The sequence below is a fragment of the Schistocerca gregaria genome, chromosome 1 (genome assembly GCF_023897955.1).
Source record: "Schistocerca gregaria isolate iqSchGreg1 chromosome 1, iqSchGreg1.2, whole genome shotgun sequence".
Lineage (NCBI taxonomy): Eukaryota > Metazoa > Arthropoda > Insecta > Orthoptera > Acrididae > Schistocerca > Schistocerca gregaria.
In genome coordinates this window covers 191,181,636-191,204,143 of record NC_064920.1, presented here as the reverse complement: position 1 = coordinate 191,204,143, position 22,508 = coordinate 191,181,636, and the positions used below count along the sequence as shown (strand labels likewise).

Genomic DNA, 22,508 nt, shown 5'->3' with positions numbered 1-22,508 from the left:
TCGATTCCTGAGTCAACACATGGGGACGTTTGCAAGACAACAACCATCTTCACCAACAGTTCGACGACGTTTGCAGCAGCAGGCACTATCAGCTCGGAGACCATGGCTGTGGTTACCCTTGTCGTTGCATCACAGACGAGCGCCTGCGATGATGTGCTCAACGTCGAACCTGGGTGCACGAATCGCAAAACTTCATTTATAGGATGAATCCAGGTTCTGTTTACAGCATCATGATATTCGGATCCGTGTTTGTCGACATCGCGGTGAACGCACATTGGAAGCGTGTATTCGTCATCGCCATACTGGCGTATCACTCGGTGTGATGGTATGGGGTGCCATTGGTTACACGTCTCAGTCACCTCATATTCGCATTGACGGCATTTTGAACAGTGGTCGTTACATTTCAGATGTGTTACGACTCGTGGCTCTACCCTTCATTCGATCCCTGCTAAACCCTACATTTCAGCAGGATAATGCACGACCACATGTTGCATGTCCTGTACGGGCCTTTCTGGATACAGAAAATGTTCGACTGCTGCTCTGGCCAGCGCATTCTCCAGATCTCTTACCAACTGAAAACGCATGGTAAATGGTAGCCGAGCAACTGGCTCGTCACAATACGCCAGTCACTACTCTTAATGAACTGTGGTATCGTGTTGAAGCAGCATGAGTAGCTGTACCTGTACACGCCATCCAACTTCTGTTTGATTCAATGCCCAGGCGTATCAAGGCCGTTATTACGGCAAGAGTTGGTTGTTCTGGGTACTTATTTCTCAGATCTATGCACCTAAATTGCGCGAAAATGTAAATACATGTCAGTTCTAGTATAATATATTTGTTCAATGAATACCAGTTTCTCATCTGCATTTCTTCTTGGCGTATCAATTTTAATGGCCAGTAGTGTACATCCATTTTTATAATATGTATGGATTAACTACTAACGTTTCATGGATCACGTTTATATACAACCAGCTTGCATATAGTTGATGTACACGTGTCCCGTTGAAGAGTGAAGTCGGAACGCAGCTGAATGAGAGTAATTCCAAACATACTTCACTTTAATGTGCCATAGTTATTTGATCTTATGTTCTGCAGTTAGTCCTGGCATGTAATGTGATGGTGATCCAACCTCTATTGAAGCATTTATTTCTAATTTTCGAGTGACAGTAAAAATATAGGGTTAATACTTCTATAAGTCCAACTCACATGTATTTCTGCCATATGGCACGTAGATCAAATAAACAATGTACAACTGACTGCATTTATCTCCCGGCAAAGTTAAGAGGGCAGTATAGCCTTATCGCTAACGTTTTAGTAAATAATTGTGATATAAAATATTATTTAGTCGACCAGAAAAGTAAAATTGTTTAGTAGTAATGTTGAAGTTTAATAGTATACTGTCCATAGCTTCCGTCACCGCAGTTCACTCACCAATAGCGCACCGACAGATAGGTCTGAATAGAGTTGGTTTAGTATAGTTTATTGCGGATCAGTGATGATACGACTGTCAAAAGTTTTATCTTGAGCGGGAGTGCTTTCTGAAATGTGAAGATTCGCCTAGTCGAGCAAAGTACGGCGTGGCACTCAAACTGCATCTAGTAATAACAATGCGTAACACTACCTCTAGTTTTATTTTTCCGCTTATGTCTTTCCTTAAGCACCTATCAGTACTCAGGACTTCAGCCCAGACTCGACGCAGCTAAAAAATAAAACGGTTTCCAATAAACTCTGTGTGGAAACGAATTTTTTTTCTGTCTTCAGTTGAGACTCCTGTAAGAAACACGCTGCAGGATCAGTGTATTGCCCCTGTTCCCAGGTAATCACTGCCACGTGATATACTGCTTGATTCGATATCGCTATAAGAATAATCTTGCTGTGTACACCCTACAGTAGTCGGTGCTTGACCGCTAAACGGACTTTGACTGAACACGCACATCCCCAATCCCTGTTTTCTCATTTATCAAGTGTTCTAAATTACCCATCGCAGACGTAAGTAACTGAATTAGTGTTAACCGACTCTATTGGATTTAGCGGCGAGAGGCAATCGGGACACTAAAAGAAAAGTAATTTCTCGCCGTAAGCGTGATGTCTCTGACATCCACCAATGCGGATAGGTGCTGAAAACGAAGCAAAAGATGATAAGTTACTGGCACACTAATGTTGGTATAAGTGCTACAACATTTCTAATAATGAGTGGTTTTACTTCACAGTTCCTTAATCTCGTAGGAGACATCTGTGCACTTTTCTCTGTCTTTCCCTGCGTTGTTTCGTCCGCTTTATCTATGACCTTGTTACTTATCTGATAACGTCTCAACAACATATGTGAACGCCTTCTCTCGTACATAGAACGTCTACTCGGGAGAAGGATTTTTCTATATTCTTTAATAAATGTGATGGACACCCAGTACTCTATTATCTGTGTAAGATGCAGGAATTTCTCTTGACGACCAGTTACGCACGAATCAACATTGTCCATAGGTTCACCGCACTCATCCCATGTCACAAATCTTTATTATGAAGAATCCGTGTCTGACTACCATGAAGCAACATTGAAAGAAAGGAAGCCACAGACACGGGATGTATCACTCAAAATTGAATACTGCAACATTGAAATCCATCAAAAAGAAACGCAAAATAAACCTATTTAAAAAATCAGGTGAAACTTCCCCTGGCATCTTCTCCACTCTTTCCAAACAATGTAAGCGTAGACCACAAGTGGTTTACATTGAAATACACAGTGTTGACGGAAGTCGATAGATACAGGCCAAATAAATCAGAGATGGTACTCAATGCCACACAAAACAAGACAGAACGTAGCTGCAGGGACAACGAAAAAAGGATGCCACGTTTAAAAGAACTCCAAATCTCCAGGATCTGCGATGTTTCACTGCAGCTTGACACTTAGCGCAGATTTAAGTGCCAAATTCTTTTAATGGTTTTCACAACGAAACTCATCTCGAAATCTGGAAGAAAATCCAAAAAGATTCTAGTCGTACGTGAAGTACACATGAGGTGGATAACCTCGGTGTAACGAAGCAGCTTAAATAATTTAATAAAGGGAAGGCCTCTGTCCCAAATTTTATACAAGTTCGGTTCCTTCCAGAGTAGCTAATACAATAGTACCATACTTAGCAGTCATACAGGTACGCAACCCCTCGCTCACGAAAAAGACATACCTAAAGACTGGAAAGTTGCAAAGGTCACACCAATACTCAATAAAGGAAATGAGAGTAATCCACTGAATTACAGACCGATTTAACTAACGTCGATTTGCAGCAGGATTTTGGAACATATACTGTGTTCGAACATTGTGAATTCCCTCCAAAAATATTATTTATTGACAAATAGACAACACTGATTAACAAAATATCCTTCTAGTGAAAAGCAACTAGAAATTTATTTACACTAAGTAATGAGCGCTATCGACAGGGGATCTCAAATTTAGTCGGCATTTTTAGATTTACAAACGGCATTTGACACCGTTTGTCACAAGCGACTTCTCATCAGATTGCGTGCCTACGAACTGTAGTCTCAGTTGTGCGACTAGACTAATGATTTCTTGTCAGAAAGTGCACAGTTCGTAGTAATTGCTGGAAATTCATAGAATAAAACGTTAGTGATATCTTACGTTCCCCAAGATAGTGTTATAGGCCTTCTGCTGTTCATGATCTATATAACAGATTTAGGAGACAATCTGAGCAGCCATCTTAGATTGTTTGCAGATGATGCTGTCAATTATCGCCTTGTAAAGTCATCCGATGATGAAATACAATCGCAAAATGATTTAGACAAGATATCTGTATGTTGAGAAATGTGGCAATTATCTCTAAATAATGAAAACTATAAAGTAAAAGGAATGTACTAAATTTCGGTTACGCAGTAAATCACACAAATAAAAAGGACGTGAATTCAACAGAATACATCAGGACTGCAATTAAGAATAACTTAAATTACAATGATTACATAGATAACATCGTGGGGAAAATTAACCAAAGACTACGATTGGTGGCGAGGACACTTAGAAAATACAAAGGTACACGAAGGAGGCTGTATACATTAGACTCGTCCACCCTCTTCTGGAGTATTGCTTCACGGTGTGGAGTCCACATCAGATAGGATTGACGGGGGACATCGACTAAGTTCAAAGGAGGACAGCTCAAATTGTGTTACCGCGAAACAGGGGAGAGAGTGTCACAGACATGATACGCGAATTGGGGTACCAGTCATTGAAACAAATGTATTTTTCGTTGCGGGGGGATATTCTCAAGAAATTTCCATCGACAACTTCATCCTTCTAAACCGAAAATATTTCGCTGGGGTACACGTACATAGTGGGAAGCTTTCATTGTAATCAAATAAGAGAAATCAGATCCTGCGTGCTGTTCGAGAGTGGATCGAGAGAGAATTCGCTTGAAGGTGGGTCGATGAACCCTCTGCCAGGCACTTAACTGTGCATTGCAAGAGCAGTCATGTAGACATAGATAGAAGTAGATGAAACAGCAACTACTGAATTGGAAGGGAGAACACGAGCTATTACACGGCCACATCATGTAGAGGCTATACTAGCGAGCAGGGCTAATAGCGCAAAGGGATTTCTTTCAATCGGCAACAAGATCACCATTGACATGACAGAAGCGAATACCAGCGAACACTAGGTCGTATACCATGAGCCTATCTTTCTTTTTCCAAAAAGGATCTACATGAGCAAAATTTTTGCAAAACTTACATCACGCAAGACGAAGACCATTAATCTTTAACGTTTCCCTAACAGGACATGAGCTGAATTTTATGATCTTAGACGTGTGTACTTCTTTCTGCCTTTATTTCTTTCACTTCATTTAATAATAAACGGAGATAGTCTGATAAGATTTATTAACAATTAGTTCAATGCAGAGTAACTTTGAAGGTAAGCTTGAATCTGTTCTTCATTATCAAAGCTTTTATTGACCTGTGGTCTTCTTTGCTTCATCGTCAAGTAGGTATTACTTCGTTGAGACATCAAACTTCAATGAATCCTTGATCCAACAGAAAAAAAACGCCGAACAGATATTTTTTCACCTAGCGATTCCGTAATATATTACAGCAGCGTCAGTGTATCTATGACCAAATAAAACTGTGTCTTTTAAACTTTTGTTGTGTCGTCCTCAGCTGCACACACACACACACACACACACACACACACACACACACACACACACACACACACACACACACACACACACACAGAGAGAGAGAGAGAGAGAGAGAGAGAGAGAGAGAGAGAGAGATCGCAGATATTACAAAAACATATTTAATAACTGGCAATAACATTCAGTAATTGACAATAACATTCAGTAGTTGGTAACACCAACCAAAACAAAACATCAAAACGAATATCACAAAACAAAATTTCAAATGGGAGTTATAAGATGAACAGCTACAAGAAGGGAAAAAAAACACAACATGTAGACCAACATCCAAAGAATCTGTAAGTAAATTATTACCTCACCATAGGAATGCAAAATGTGCTAGAACTGCTTACAACCTTCTTATACACGTACAATGTCCAAAACGTAAACTGAATAGTATAACCAAATAAAAAGGCACATATTCCAGGCCACTAAAGATGTCTTGCGAAGAATAAAGGCGAAACGCGTGTGGCACAAAACCGGTGTTTTATTCATTTGTAAGTAAAACGTCCCAAAATAAAAATTATCAACATACCGAAAATTGTATCAGTCAATAGGTGGCATATTTTCGCAAAATTCCGCAGTATTGTACTGTTTTGTTTCGATGGAAAGAAGGAGTTATCACAAAAATGTATTTGAGACGACAAATGTGCGTACCATAGAATAGGATAATTTACAACTATATTGCATTACAGCTTTTGCCTTGGCGCTCTTAAATCGCAAGTAAATTATACTCACCCTCGTCTTGAAATTGCAATGAGGTCCAGAAGAAACACCATAAATAGTTAAAAGTAGGCTGCATCATTTCATAAGACTCTTCCGTATAAAACAGAGTAGGGGTTTGATAAAAAATGTTATACAAATAAATAATAATAACGATTATCAAATATCCAACATTCCGCATAACACCTTCACTTTGTTTTTCTTCCCCTCTTTTTCCTTTCTAGAACTACTTCCCCCTAAGCTAAGCGTAACACAATGCTAACACCTCTTACACCTCTTCCTCTTTCTAAGCTCAACATCTCACTCATTATGGATGAATGCTGACTCAGTTTTTCAGGATAGCAAATGGGAAGTTGCGGTACATAAAATGGCCCAGAGATCACCAGTGTGTGTGCATGTGTGTGTGTGTGTGTGTGTGTGTGTGTGTGCAGTGAGTGAAGCGTTATGAAACAATGTGTATTTAGTGTGTGCAGTGACTGATATAAGTGAACAGTGTGGCGTTAAATTATTTAATAAGTTACTTGTAAAAAAGTATTGTATACCAGGAGTAAATCTAATGACTGTCTCTAACTACAAATCTGGAAATATATGTGTATACGAATTAGCTTTTTTTAAAAAAAAATTGATCTAAACTTGTAAATATTTTGACATGTCCAATATCCTTGTAAAAAGAGATCTACGGATGAATAAAGCTACTACTACTGCTACTACACCTGTCTAATGTCTGTTTGCGTGATATAATAATGTATTAAGTTTGTAGTCGTAAACTGATGACAACGTTTGGCAGTAATTTTTTAAGAACTACACGGTTTTAGTAATGATTACATCATACTTGAATTTAGCTTTTTTGGTTTAATTTCTTACAATGGTTTTTACTGCCACAACAAACCACGTTTTCGGTTCAGATTTTTGTGAATAAGATGGCTGGGATCACTTAATAAGTAAGAGTTCTTCAATTTTTTTGTTGGATGTTATACGAACAGTCTGACGATTCGACCATTATTAATTATATACGATGTTGTGCACTCGATTGATACTGATGCACTAATAATAGCACATCTTCGGTTCACATGACGAAATTTGTCTCTGAAGCTATACGAAACAGCGTAATGAACAGTCAGATCTTTGTAAGGTGCAACTTACATTAGTTCATTTGACAACCTGGCAATTTTGTTGTACATCATATATTTACACTTTGCAGGCAGTAGCCGGAGAACACGATTTAAGTGCTGACGAAGGGACCGAGCAGACGATCGAAGTGGCAGACCAGATCCTGCACCCTGATTACAGGCCTTGGGGGTAAGGATGCATCACATGGTGCTGCCTTTTATTTGACATAAGCTGAGGCCCATGGCCTCTTCTTATTAAAATATAATTATTTTATAGTTAAAGTAAACTAGAATCTGGGGGAGCTCGCGGTAATTATACAAGTCTATAGCTTCGTTTCTAAATAACTTTTGCAATTAATGTGTCAGTATTAATGTTTTAGGGATAAAGGTTTCCTACCTGTTTTGCTCTAAGTCGTCACTAAGGTAACCTTACAATACATTAGTGGATTCTTCCATTGCTCCTTGATAGAACAATTTCCTACATGAATGAAAACATTGATGGAACGTTCTACAATAGTTATTTATATTGTTGATCAGTCTTGGTACCACATGATCATCATGGAGGTTTATTATGATGGGACTGTCACCCAAAAATGTAGTGAACACTAGAAATAAATACTTCAAAAAACTCATCTTCACTTTCGTTAATAAAAACGCTAATTCTTTCCATTCACACAAGGTTGGCGGCGGTGGTAACACCTACAACGAGCTAACATGACGAAAGTTTCCAAGCAATTTCTCATACACAAACAGCAGTTGACCGTCGTTTCCTGGTGAACCGTTGTTGTACTGCCTCGTGTAAGGGGGAGAAATGCGTACCATCACGTTTCCGACTTTGATAAAGGTCGGATTGTAGCCTATCGCGATTGCGGTTTTTCGTATCGCGACATTGCTGCTCGCGTTGGTCGAGATCCAATGACTGTTAGCAGAATATGGAATCGGTGGGTTCAGGAGGGTAATACGGAACACCGTACTGGATCCCAAAGGCCTCGTATCACTAGCAGTCGAGATGACGGGCATCTTATCCGCATGGCTGTAACGGATCGTGCAGCCACGTCTCGATCCCTGAGTCAACAGATGGGGACGTCTGCAAGAACAGTTCGACGACCTTTTCAGCAGCATGGACTATCAGCTCAGAGACCATGACTGCGGTTACCCTTGACGCTGCCTACCAGACAGGAGCGCCTGCGATGGTGTACTCAACGACGAATCTGTGTGCACGAATGGCGAAACGTCATTTTTTCGGATGAATCCAGGTTCTGTTTACAGCATCATGATGGTCGCATCCGTGTTTGGCGACATCGCGGTGAACGCACATTGGAAGCGTGCATTCGTCATCGCCATGTGGCGTATCGCCCGGCGTGATGGTATGGGGTGCAATTGGTTACACGTCTCGGTCATCTCTTGTTCGCATTGACGGCACTTTGAACAGTCGACGTTACATTTCAGATATGTTACTATCCGTGGCTCTACCCTTCATTCGATCCTTGCGAAACCCTACATTTCAGCAGCATAATGCATGACCGCATGTTGCAGGTTCTGTACGGGCCTTTCTGGATACGGAAAATGCTCGACTGCTGCCCCGGCCAGCGCATTCTCCAGATCTCTCACCAATTGAAAACGTCTGGTCATGGTGGCCGAGCAACTGGCTCGTCACAATACGCCAGTCACTACTCTTAATGAACTGTGGTATTGTGTTGAAGCTGCATGGGCAGCTGTACCTGTACACGCCATCCAAGCTCTGTTTGACTCAATGCCCAGGCGTATCAAGGCCGTTACTACGACCAGAGGTGGTTGTTCTGGGTACTTATTTCTCAGGATCTATGCACCCAAAGTGCGTGAAAATGTAATCACATGTCAGTTCTAGTATAAAATATTTGTCCAATGAATACCCGTTTATCATCTGCATTTCTTTTTGGTGTAGTAGTTTTAATGACCAGTAGTATATACGTGATAATCATCATTTTGTAGTGATGCAAACTTGCAATTAGATTTCTAAATACGTATCAACTGACGGTCGTAGCGGTTCACATAGTCACTATAATTCAATAAACAAACCAAGCAAACCATTGCACAAGCTTTTCTGTTTTGCAGTGAATGATATAACGACACTTTGTTTTGTAAGAGCACTGTACTACGTGTACGTTCCTTGTAGATAACCCGTTCAGTATGGAACTTTTACACACACACACACACACACACACACACACGAGTACAAGCGAGTGTGACGTAAACAATTAACTGAGCCCCCAAAATCGTGCGCTGCTCCATATTGTCATCCTTTGCTGCCATCGCATGAAAAGGACACCGAAGTCATGTGTATTTTTCACTGGCAATAGAGATAGTGGCAGAAAGAACATCTACTTTGCTGCCACGAAACCTTATCCCATGTCTAGGAATAAGAGTCATAGAAAATCGGCTTCACAAATTTTTCGGTATCTTTTTGCATAAAGGTTACAGCGGAGCACAGAAAGCTGTGTGCACTTACCTGGCGCAGTAAACGTCACATTAGATAACATTATTCTTCATTTGCGTCAAAGGTTTCCATGGGAACACGTTATAGGATTGGGATAGAGGCAGTATCAGACTCGTTATTCGATCTGTGTCATAGAGAAACAGATGTTTTTACTGGGGGTATTAAACACAGAGGTGTATCTGAGGAAAACATTACCTGAAGAGAAACGGACAAATAATTAAACCCCGGCAGTGGATCGCGAGCTGTGTAGTTAGCACAGCTTACTACTGCAGTGGTGTCGCGAATACAAATAATGACATGCGGACTGATAGAAAAAATTCGTTTCCGATGAATCTCTCTTCAGTTTGTACAGGAGAGATGACTAAACACGCTTGGAACACAGAAGTACATTATCGTTATCCTCCAGAGCACATTATTCAACTTTGTACTGGACGAACAGTTACGTTATCATGATTGGCAACAGGGTCCTTGAGTATCACGGGCGATTCCAGTTCCTTCGTGTTGCGCTTGCAATTTGAGGGAATTTGAAAATTTTAAATTGCTGAGCTTCTTTCTATGGGTCCTCGCAGTTATGGTGAATAACAATTACACATCCTCAAGTCACATAGGACGTTGAAGACTACTCCTCTATAGAATACGCGACCTGTTCTCTGATCTGCACATTAACGGGATACCGTCAGTCGGCTGCTGCTTTGTGGTGCTCGTCCATAACTGAGTCATTACACGAGGCAAAACAATGCCTCTCCTAAGATAAAAGTTCAAGCATCTGTAACGTACGTATAAGGGATCCTCCCATAATGTGTGGTTCACTTCGAATATTTTTATTACATTTTACATTCGTTTCTCTGTTATATTGTTGGTTGTTTGCGATGTAAAATCCACTCATTTCTGGTGATTCATGTTGGGCGTTTTAATTACCACATATAAATAACAGCATATAATTCAATTACAAGAAATTGTATCTTCTCTAAAAATGACAAGATCAGTTAAAGTAGCAAAGGAGCCTGCAAGAGGGGACCAACAAAAGACTAAGAGATTGACCGGTGTATCTTGAAAGACTGCTGTAGTCCAAAAAACTGGTCCGTCCCGTCACTCAACAGTTTGTAGGCACTTGGACGCGCCTTAGAATAATACTGACTTAACAACAGTTTGCTCGTTGTTACGAATATGCGCATTGTCGCCGGTATCTCAAGCAGCTGCTCTGGCATCAGAGCACACACTTGCCTAAGCAACAGGATCAATAAGATCGAAACAGCACGGGGCATGACGATAATGTGTGCATCTAATGGGGCCCTGGCAACAATATAATGCATTGATTTTTGACACACTGTGCAAGCATAACGACAGTACAGAGTGTGATGCACAATACACAACACACGTCTCCCCACCAGATGTACCGTGGGTTAGGCATAAGAACATGGCTTTGGTAAACGCTTTCCCCCGCTGGACAGGCAGTCTCTTGAGGTCAAAAAGTAGAAGTGAGTACACTGTGCGGCCGAGAGCGTCCCACGTTGATTTTGGCCTCTCTATAACCAGCCACTAATGCTGTAGTATTCACATACGGTCGCTGTACCATCTTCTTCCTCCATCTCGAATACAGTGTCTGACCCACAGTTCCGAAGAATTCTGCCCATACTAGCTGTCTCCTTCTGATGTGACGTGTATGGCACACTTCCCTTTGTGTCCCATCACTGCATAACATATTGTACTCACAGTGTCATCTTGGTGCAGTACCTTTTCCTGCAATAAATTTTAGCTTATGGATACAGATGAACTGCAATGGATTATTTTGAGCCTCTGTTACCCTCTTCACACCGTTATGAAGTTAAGTATATTTGTTTTCGTACCTCATATTAGTTCATAGCCGTTAGTTTAATGCTAAGAGATCAGTAGTTTAGCGACATATGAGAGAGTTTTTCGATGATAGAGTTGAAGGACAATGAATAAGATCTGTGTTCACAGGAACGTTGCAATCAACGACGTGGCCGTCTTCACCCTGCAGTCGGAGCTCACCCTGGACACCTACGTCCAGAAAATAGCTCTTCCCGTGGCTGACAGTGTTCCCACCGGTAAGTAAACTTCACCTTGAGGCTTCTGTTAGTCTTCTATTTGTCTAAGCATCTTTAGTCATTGACAAATGCAAGAAGATAGGATGGATATGCTTTCCATGGCGTCCCTACGAACTGCTCTTTGATAGCATCAAAGCAAAGTGTCAGTCTACATCGTTAAAGTTTGACAATGTAAAGTCATTCTGAGCAAGACCTTTCATCTACCTATAACACCTGCTTACTTCAGTGAAACATGCTTTCTCGCTACAACTTTTAACCCACGCACTTACAGCCTTAGGATCCTGTCACCCACGGTCTTCTTTTCGTCAAGTTGGGTAATGTCTTGTCTCCCTGATTCGAATCAGTACGTTCTCATTAATTATCCGGTCTGTCCACCTAATCTCTAGCACTTGTCTGAGGCACCACATTTGAAAGGCTTCTATCTCTTCTTGTTTCAAACATTTGTGGTCCACTTTTGACTTCCGTGCAAGGCTACACCATAACCACAAACTTTCAGAAAAGACTCTCTAACACTTAAATTTATAACAAGTTGCGCAAAGAAAATAGTAAAACTTCAAGACCTCGTGTCTCCCATTGCGACACACGAGTTTGAAGTTTGGCTCAAAGGTGCCTCCTACACTAATTTTACCCCATCTTTTAACTCATTTGCGATAAAAGTTAGAACGCGACGCACAGCGTTGAAATAACGCGGTTTTCTTGTGAGTGGCCGAGGAGAAAATTTCAGACACGCCGCAGCTCAGAACCTATACGAAAAGGCCTCAGGGGGGTGGTATAAAAAGCCTCAATGAAATCACCCCCTAGCCTGGGAAGCTGATTTCCAGACATTTCTCGACCGAAAACGACAGTTCACAGTGCAGTGTACATCAGAAATACGTTCTTGACAACCTTTGGTACTGCTGACAACTCCCGGCCGAAATAACCTATGTCTAAGGACATTGTGGGCCTGCAACGCCATAAACGTGATCACAACCTTTCCAGTGTAGATCAACCGTAGCTCTTTCTCTGTTGTGTACCACTAGGGATCTTTTGAAACCACTCGACGAAATCTGAACATGATTCGAAGCAGAAAGGGTGTTCTGTCATTCAGCCCTCTTATTTGGCGTGGGAGAGGGGGAGAAGGTTCGCGGCGTTGATACGTGCGTGAATAAAACGTGAAAAGGTCCCTCTAAGCATCCCCCCTCCCAGCCAAGTTTGGCAACACGCTCGGCGTTACTTGCACCTTTGCTGGGCTCTGTATAAATGTTCCTGTGCAGAGAAAGCCATTCACTGAATCTTAGGCGTCGGTGTGACAGGATTTCTTCCGACACACCTCAGCTGAATGGTGCTACCTTGCTGAGCTGGCGCCTGCAAAATCTAAGGGCTGTCGAAAGGGATGCCCATCACGTCGGCGCCTAGGATTCAGTGAATGGCTTTCTCTGTACACGAACAACTATGAAGTGTCCAGCAAAGGTACGCGGGAGTGTTGAGAACTGGGAAGTCTTAGAGAGATCCTTTGCCGTTTTTCATCCACATTTCAGTGTCGCAACCGCCGTGATCAAGACAAAGCAAGGCACTAAACAGCAGCGCTCAAAAAGCATGAACACTCTTTGCTGCTTCGGATCACGTTCAAATTATATCGAAAGGTATTGAACGGCCCCTAATGGTTATGCCCTGTACATTACAGCAAAAATTGAGGTCACCCTACACTCTAAAAGTGTGCAATCACGTTCAGTGACGTTTCAGTCCCACAATGTTTTAGAGAAGGATTGAAACGGCCTAAGTGTGTCAGCAGTATCATAGGTTCTCAAGAACATCATTGCGTTCCTCTTCGCACTGTGTGATGTCGTTTTGGACCACGAAATGCATGGGAATCAACGCCTCAAGGGAAGGGGTGGTTTCATTGAGGCCTTTTCGTGTCGATTCATAGTGGCACCATGTATGAAACGTTTCTCTTGGTCACTCATAAGAAAAGTGGGTTAGGGAGTTCGGGTTGTAGGTGGACGTCCCATGATATTCAAAACGAGATCATTGATCTACTATGAAAGTCTGTGATGAGAAAGACTGAATATTTTTCTATTGTGACTGACGAAACAAGTGATTCTTCGGTTCACGAACAAGTGTCATTTTGTATTCATACTGTCGATGATTCCTTAATCACCAACGAAGACTTTATTGGCTTATATGAGACCCCCAACACTTAATCGCCAACTTTCTTTAGTATTTTAAATGACGTTTTTGCTCATCTTGATTTGTCAATGGATAACTTAAGAGGACAGTGCTGTGATGGTGCCTCGAATATGAGAGGTAAGTTCAAAGGACTAAAAATAGTTAGTTTTGGATATACAACCAAAAGCACGTTATGTGCACTGCACTGCTCACAGTTTAGACTTGGCAGTTGTAGACAGTCTGCGCCATCTTATTTCTATGAGGGATGTTATGGCTTCAGTCAGTGACTTAATAAACACCATAAGGGAATCCAACAAAAGGATAAGACTTTTCAGAAGCATGTGCTCTGAGAGCGCCAACAACCAAGCTGGTCTACGACCCCTTTGCCGGAATCGATGGACTATGCTAGCTTCCAGTATCTTGAGAATATTGAAAAACTTTGACGAACTTCTAGAGTTTTTTGAAACATATTCTGCAGATGACAAAACAGAGGCAGGTTACAAATGTGCAGGTTATCTTAAGTCAATGTTACAATTCAAGACTTATTTCTTTTTACGTCTTTAATGCCATGCATTGAACCCAGTAGAGGAAGTCAATGAAAAAATTCAGTGCCCTCATCTAAGTGTTTCTTAGGGCTTGATTTTTATATTGAATGGAAGGCGTGATAGTTTTGAACGGTTTTGGGACATGAGTTTAAAAGAAAAATCTTCACAAGTTGTTGATCCTTCGCTTCCTCGGAATCGAAGTATACCAAAGAAGTATGGAAACAACGAAGCCAGCACATTGCACACTTTCAAGACCCCGAAGAAATACTGCAAAGTTATTTAAATTGAAGTTTGTAAAACGGTGCAATCTTGCATTGCTGAGCAGTTTGCTCTCACAGGTCATTGCAGTTGAACAAGAGTGCTTGTTTTTAGTAAACAGAGGTGAAACAAATTTGGAAAAATCAACTGAGTTTTTCGAAAAATGACCTAGACATTGAGAGATTGAACTTAACTTGAATATGTCAGCAGATATCGCTAATAAAAAACAACTGGTCTTAAAAAACACGCTTGATATAAGAAAGTACATTACGAAAGAGCCTGCTGTTGCAGTAATGTTGTGTGAAGTAGTGAAGTGCATTAAGTTTCTCCAAGTATTTCCAACGGCGACAGCAACAGCAGAGCGGTCATTTAGCGCCCTTAGACGTCTGAGGTCATATCTCCGATCAACAATGGGATAGAAGCGATTAAACTACTTGGCTGTTCTTCATGCCCGCCGAGATGTTTTGGATGAATTGGATATCCGACCAGTCATCAACGACTTCATATTTAGTAATCCAGTCAGACAGTCGACATTTGCACCTTTTTAAAGACACTCTATCCCTGTGGCGTGTGGAGCAATATAAAAAATCTTTATAAAATAGAGAATTAAATACATACATAATTTTAAATTTTCAGTTTCGAAATATTAGAACTAGTTTCGTACTGTACTACTATATTACTATAGTACTGTATTAGTTATTTTCAATTACTTAAATATTTTTGGGGTGTAAGATCCAATTAAAACCCGTTATTTACATACTTTTTGACTGAAAGTATTAGGCATACTGTATTAACTTTATTAACTGTATTAAAGCATTAACTTCGAGATATCGTTTTTATTTAATGAACCCTAAGCCTTATTCAAAGTAAGCTTAAATTAGCTATTTCACTTATTAATCAAAGCGTTATTATTGTGCGACAGCAATATTTTATTTTTTTATCCTTTGGATGATAGTTTAGGATTTATTTCAATATAATTTCAGTCTTTCCAGAACTATATATTCACTGCTCTGTAATAGTCTATAAGCATGATTATTACTATAAATTAAGTTAGCTTTTTACGAAAATACGGTGGGTGTTTATGTTTTGTTTCTTTTTTCAAAGCAAAAATATGTGTCAGGCTTGTCGAGTTTCCCGGAGTGTCGAGTTATCGAGAGTAAAGTTTTCGGGGTTCTAATGTTGATCATATGAGTCTAAAATGCTTAAAAAAGCTTTAAAACTCACTACTTTTCTTCTAAAATTTAAGAAATTTCCCGTGGCAAGACCCCCAGGATGCCCCCCTCCCCTCCAATATTTTTTGTAAGTCATCACCCCGGTTGATGTTCATTTTCTGATCTGCTTCCAAGACACTGTCCATTCCGTTCAGCGGATTTTCCTAGTCTTGTGCTATCTCTGACGGAATTACATGGTGATCAGAAAACTCGATTGTTTCATCAGCCTTCTGAGAGGCTTAATGCCGATCGCCACACACTCCTCTCATGTGCCACCTATTCTCTACGTATCACAGTAGCACTTGCACCTAGTACCCTAAATTATTTGTTGGGCACATCCCAATCTCTGTGTTTCTCTACAGCTTTTATCGTATAAGCTCCCTTACGTGCCAAGTCTTAACACATGGGATATCATATTATCCCTTCTTCTTCTCAGTGTTTAAGGACAATTCCTCTCCTCACCGATTCTGCGAAGGACCTCCTCATTTCTTTAATTTTAGTCCGTCAATTTTTCATCGTCTTTCTATAGTGCCACATTTCATGTGCTTATATTCTTTTCTTTTCCAGTTTTCTCACCTCGACGTTTTTATTTCTTGTCACTGAAGGTTAATTCATTTTCAAAATTTCACTTCGGTTTCACCTATTGCTTGCTTGACGTACTGTTTGATAAACATGGGGATAGGCTACAGTCCTATCTCATTCTCTTTTCAATTACTGCCTGTCTTCCATATCCATCGACTATGGTTTCTGTATAAATCGTAGATAACCTTTTTCTCTTTGTATTTTATCCCTGATACTTTCTGAATTTAGAATAATGTATGTCAACTTAGTCAAAGTTTTTCTACACATACAAATGCTATAAACATAGTTTTACCTTTCTGTAACGTTATCTCGTAGAAAACATATCATTTAACTGATATCCTGGTCCAAATACTTAAATATTCTGAGCATCAGATCATTTAATCTGACAAGTTCTCTCTCTTTAGTTGACAGTTATCATTAGGGCATGCGCGTGTCTGTTCGCTGTGACTTCTTCTACTAACACTGGAAAAGAAAGCAAAATCTGTCATGGAAGAGAAAAATATCAGATAGGAAGGCAGGGGTGCAGGTAGGGGAAAACAGTGATGACGCCTTCTATGCTACAGACTGCTTCATAAAGGAAGAATGGAACTATTTTCTGTAATTATTTTCTGTGTGTAAAGTATTAGGAGCAACTGTGTGACAGTGTGGAGAGAATCGACTTAAATATGTTTCTTGTAGGCTAGAGGCTTATTTTCAATAGGTTCGTAAAAACAGAGCATCATGTAGGTCTATAGTTGTTATGGAGCGACATTAAGAAAAATTTGTCAGTTTCAGATTGGCGTGCTCGAAATCCTGTATTGAAGTCTGACGAATAGTTAGCTATGTCATCTCCGCGCCTGTATTAGCTAAGAAGTAGGAAGCAGAAAGTTTCTTTTAATTATCAGATAACACTAAAAGAGACTGTATCCGTTTGCCGGCCACGGTGTCCGAGCGGTTCTAGACGCTTCAGTCCGGAACCACGCGGCTGCTATGGTCGTAGGTTCGAATCCTGCCTCGGGCATGGACGTGTGTGGTGTCCTTAGGTTAGTTAGGTTTACATAGTTCTAAGTCTAGGGGACTGATGACTTCAGATGTATTGTATCCGTTTGGAGTAAAGTAATGCTGTTGTGTTCCATCGTATTCCATGGTAGGGTAGCATTTTTTCCTTATCTTTAACTGTATCGGTTAACCCCAAAGCTGTTTTCGTTTGTGGATGATATGAGAACAACTGTTAACAGTTAAGTCGGAAACTATGTAACATAGCATGTCACTCTCTGGGGAAGAGCAACCAACAGGCTGATTCTTGAATGAGATTTTCACTCTGCAGCGGAGTGTGCACTGATGTGAAGCTTCCTGGCAGATTAAAACTGTGTGCCGGACCGAGACTCGAACTCGTGACCTTTGCCTTTCGCAGACAAGTGCTCTACCATCTGAGCTACCCGAGCACGACTCACGCCTCCTCCTCACAGCTTTACTTCTGCCAGGTCCTCGTTTCCTACCTTCCAACTTCACGAAAACTTTTCTGCGAACCTAGCAGAACTAGCACTCCTGGAAGAGAGGATATTGCGGAGATATGGCTTAACCACAGCCTGGGGGATGTTTCCAGAATGAAACATCCCCCAGGCTGTGGCTAAGCCACGTTTCCATTTCCAGTCCGGGATAAGAAGTGTTGAGTGTCCATACCCTTTTGTCGACCTACGAGTAATTGTCAGTTTCTTCCTCGTACAGTTGCAAATTTTGTACAGCTCTCCAACTAATATAGAGTCCCTCAATGCCACCTTCAAAATATATCGAAGAATCAGACATTTTTATCTTAAAGTAATTTTCCTTTGTGTTTATCATTTCTGTCATGAACTAATACAATCTTCTTCGTGCGTTCGTGGGGAGTGATAGATTTAAAATTTTCTGTCATATTTGCTGCTAATTTTCATTCTGGTGTTTGGTGCCCTGAAGGCATACCACGGAGACGGCCTGTATTACAAAGAGTAAAGTAGAAGACACTACGATTCTCGAACACAGGCACAACTGAGTGAGTTATTGAAGCGGAAAAAAGCTGGATTCTTTCAGGGAGGAGGGCGAAACTCATTCCCGTTTAGATTTTCCGTAGTTTCCCTCAAGGCAAGTGCCGGAGCGGTTCCTTTGGTAATGACATGGCCGATCTATTTCTCCGTTCTTCCCCCAATCAGAGCTCCGCCTCTAATGACTTCGGGAGGACGACGGTTCAATCCCGCGTCCGGCCATCCTGATTTAGGTTTTCCGTGATTTCCCTAAATCACTGCTGGCAAATGCCGCGCTGGTTCCTCTGAAAGGGCACGGCCGACTTCCTTCCCCATCCTTCCGTACACTGATGAGACCGATGACCACGCTGTCTGGTCTCCTTCCCAAACCAACCAACCAACCAATCAACCAACCAACCAACCTCTAATGACTTCCTCATCGACGGGACGTTAAACCTTATGGTTCATTTTGGTACTGGTGTATGTAAGAAACTCTGAGCCAGGACACACGCTCATGACCTCCTCCATAAGGTGGATGCACATATTTTCACGATCAGAAGGAAGATTAGAGTTTAATTTCCCGTCGATGACAGGGTCATTAGGTACGAAGAATGTACTTGGAACGGGGAATAACGGGGTAAAATTTGGTAGTATCCTTTCAAAGGAAACCATCTTGTCATTCCCCTTAAGACCTAAATCTGGATTCCAGGAGGGAATTACAGCTGCCGCCCTCTCGAATGTGAGTGTAGTATCTCAGCAGCGCATGTCCTTGCTAAATGATAAGCATGATGCATGCCGCAATCAAGCCGTCAACTGTTTGGCTGATGTCGTTTGCTAAGTTTTAGCGATTGGCTTCTTCTTTGTGGTGATCAAAAAATCATTGAGTTCAACTGATTTTAAATATTGATCGCTCTCGCTAATTATTCACAAATTTTATGAACCATAAGATAAAATTTGATAACCATATGAAATACATGTTCTGTATGCAAGCTTCAATGCTTTTCTCAGCTGGATCCATTGCCGCACTCTCCGGCTGGGGCAGCACTAAGAGCGGTATTCTGCCGCACGACCCGGACATCCTGCAGTACGTCGACGTCACCGTCATCGGGATGACCGAGTGCTACGAGCTGCTGGAGAATTACAGCGCCCTCAACGACAACAACGTGTGCACCGGGCCGGTCACCGGGGGCATCGCAGCCTGCACCGTAAGCTCTACTCCCGTACTTCTCTTGTGGCATGCGGCTGTGAGCGGTTCCTCATTAGAAGGACGGGTTAGCTCCTCTTCGGAACTGCACAGGACTGTTGTCTTAGGTACCAATAATTTCGACCGGTCCTCGCTCCATGCTGAAGTCTGAGTTCCATGTCTTCACGAATATGAACCATAGCTCTAATAATACAGTCTCTAACACTTTGCTTTAGGGTCAGGACCTATGAAGAGAGAAATTTGTCGGCAGCACTAGAAGCGACTAGATAGCAGATAATAAATATCTGCCATGAAATGCGTTGATAGCTAGATAAATATCTTTTCTTCTGTAAGTTGCACTCCACAGCTTCGATAAAAGACATTTATTGCACATACCATCAAAAGGTGCTATTAAATAAAATTTTGTGTTACTGCAACTACGCATTTCCAGCTTTGGTCAGCATCTGGCAGGCTTCACTACTGTAAAGGCTCCTGATGACGGTGAAAATCAAATATCATATCGTTTAACACCCCCCCCCCCCCCCTCACCTCCCAAAGATGGATACATTCTGGGAAAGAAATCATCTGTGGCTTTCTGCAGGGGAAAGATCAAGCATTCGCTTCAAGAGATTTAGGATATCCACAGAAAAGCTATCAAATAGGTAGAACAAGACGAATATATCACGATTTCTCCAGTCTAAGTATAAAAGATTTCACCATTGCACTACTTTGTCCGTGTTTTTGAACGTCGTGGTATCTGATTATTTAAGTTTTCCCGGCGGACATAATGTTAAGGAAGCTGTAGAAATACAACTAGCCGACAACCTGCTAAACCATTACGAAGGATTTCATCTTGAAAATGCTTGGAAACCGCTTATTTCACACCTTCGTTCGGAAAGAATTTCTGCATCTTCACTTCCGACAGATGTTACCACTTTTAAAGATTAATTATTTATTTACAAGCACGGTGGATTCGCAGCAGCACTATTATGATTGCACGCGCAAACGCTATGAACTCAGTCTCCGACTCGCCTTGAAGATGGCTGGGAGGTTTCTAGCCGAAATATCGCAAGAAGAATTGTCGCTATCCCGATTGCACGCCCGAAACATGATGGAACGTCGTGGTATCTGATAGACAAACACAGAGGGAGAAACTCAAGAGGAACTCAGTCAGATTCAAACACGATGGTGAATGAATTTATACTCTTTTGCGTATGAGATGTAACACGTGCTGCAACCAGTAAGTGTTCTATTGGAGGCCGAGCGGTGTGCTTTGAGGATCGTTGTTAGTGCGAACCTAGCAGTAACTGTAGCTAGTTGTAGAGCCCTGGAGACACTGGAAATGGCTCTGGAACTGTGCGGTCATCAGTCCCCTAGAACTTAGAAGTACTTAAACCCAACTAACCTAAGGACATCACACACATCCATGCCCGAGGCAGGATTCGAACCTGCGACCGGGGTAGTCGCGCGGTTCTGGACTGAAGCGCGTAGAACCGCTCGGCCACCGCGGCCGGCGAAGAGGAAGGCTTCAGACTGATTATACAGTATAGCCTCGTTAACACCAACTCGCATAAGGCGAACTCGCAGTTAACACAAAAACATATTGGCCCCTGCAGGAATACATTAGTTCTTATGGGAGTTTTATCGGTTAACACGAATTTCAGTTAAGGAGAATCACGAACTCTTTTTCACTCTTTAGCGTAATTAAATATCATTGAAACACAAACTTCTGGCGTTGCAGTATTTCTATGTATTAATTTTTTTCCGAAATGAATGCTAGAAATGCAACTACAAAGCTAACCACCCAGTGTTGACTTGTTTCTAACGTACTGCAGGCCGGCAGCCGCGACTATCACTTCAACAACCAGGGCGTACGTTACATTTGAATAGATTCAATAATGTAGGCATTAACATTTGGAAACATATTCGGTGTGCAGTGTTCTTTTAGTCGCAGCCAAATCGAGTTGGAATACTGAATAAGAACCTGCAAACGGTAGATTGCGAAATATGGTAAATAAGAAACAGACCGCTGTAAATGTGCAAGTAGAGCTTAAGATTCTGGATAGAGTGGACCGTTTTAAAAAGAAAACAATTCCGGAGCCGTTACGATTCCCAAGCTTGCCTTAGTACAATAATAAACAGTCGAGAAAAAAAATCGTTAAAGCCGCTGTATCTGGTTCCGGAAACAAATCTAAACGTCTTCTTAGCACTAAGTATGACATCGAGACGTTACTGCTAGAACGGTTTAATCATATGCTTACATCTAATATACCTTTAAGTGACCCTATGATTCAGTTAAAAGAAAATGAGATTGCCAAAAATACCGTCATCGAAGATCTTAGTATGTCTGCTGGTTGGCTGCATCGATTTCAAAGGTGATATTTAATTTCATCTGTACAAATTTGCGCTAAAGCAAATGAAGTTGATGAAGGAGGTACGAACAGATGGTTCCATGAATTCAGCAGAGAGAGAGTAAAATAAACCTCCTGTGATGTGTTCAGTATGGATGAAACTGGACTTTTCTACAAACTTTTATTCAAATCACACTTTGGATGTAGACAATGACAAGAGCCATGCTGGAGCACGCAGGAAACATCGTGTAACTGTTCCACTCGTATGTAATGCTGACTGCAGTGAGAAGTTTCGTCCCTGGGTTACCGGTAGGTCTAAGAAACCGCTTTATTCTAAAAGCATAAATATGGACCCTTTACCTTGCATCTATTCTCAACACAAGATAGCTTGAATCGACGGCGCATCATTTCGCAAGCCGTTTTTCCGTTTCAGTAGTCGTATGGTTGCTCGAAACAGCCGTAATCTTCTTATGTTGCCCATAACGTATAGGATCTGAAACTAACCAACGCAAAGGTTGTTTTTTTCCATCGAACGCAACAAGCCACTTTCGGCCCTTGAATCACGGCATCACTTCTCTCATGAAAAGAGCTTAGTACAAGCGACTTGTAAGAGCTGCAATTCGTGCTGCTGAAAACAATATTGCCAACCCCAAATTGGAATTTGCTTGATGCAATAAAAGCCACTGCAGCAGCCTGGAACTCCGTGTCACCA

The 22,508-nt window shown here is 41.4% G+C and overlaps 1 protein-coding gene across 1 annotated transcript in view; it reads left to right on the top strand.

The window, feature by feature from the left end:
- The window catches only part of LOC126285092 (trypsin-1-like), a 69,107-nt gene that overhangs the window by 34,891 nt on the left and 11,708 nt on the right, over positions 1 to 22,508 (top strand). Inside the window, exons 4-6 of the mRNA XM_049984419.1 lie at positions 7,093 to 7,190; positions 11,439 to 11,545; positions 19,271 to 19,467. Coding sequence (XP_049840376.1) covers positions 7,093 to 7,190; positions 11,439 to 11,545; positions 19,271 to 19,467 — 402 coding nt within the window. The remainder of the gene's footprint in view (positions 1 to 7,092; positions 7,191 to 11,438; positions 11,546 to 19,270; positions 19,468 to 22,508) is intronic.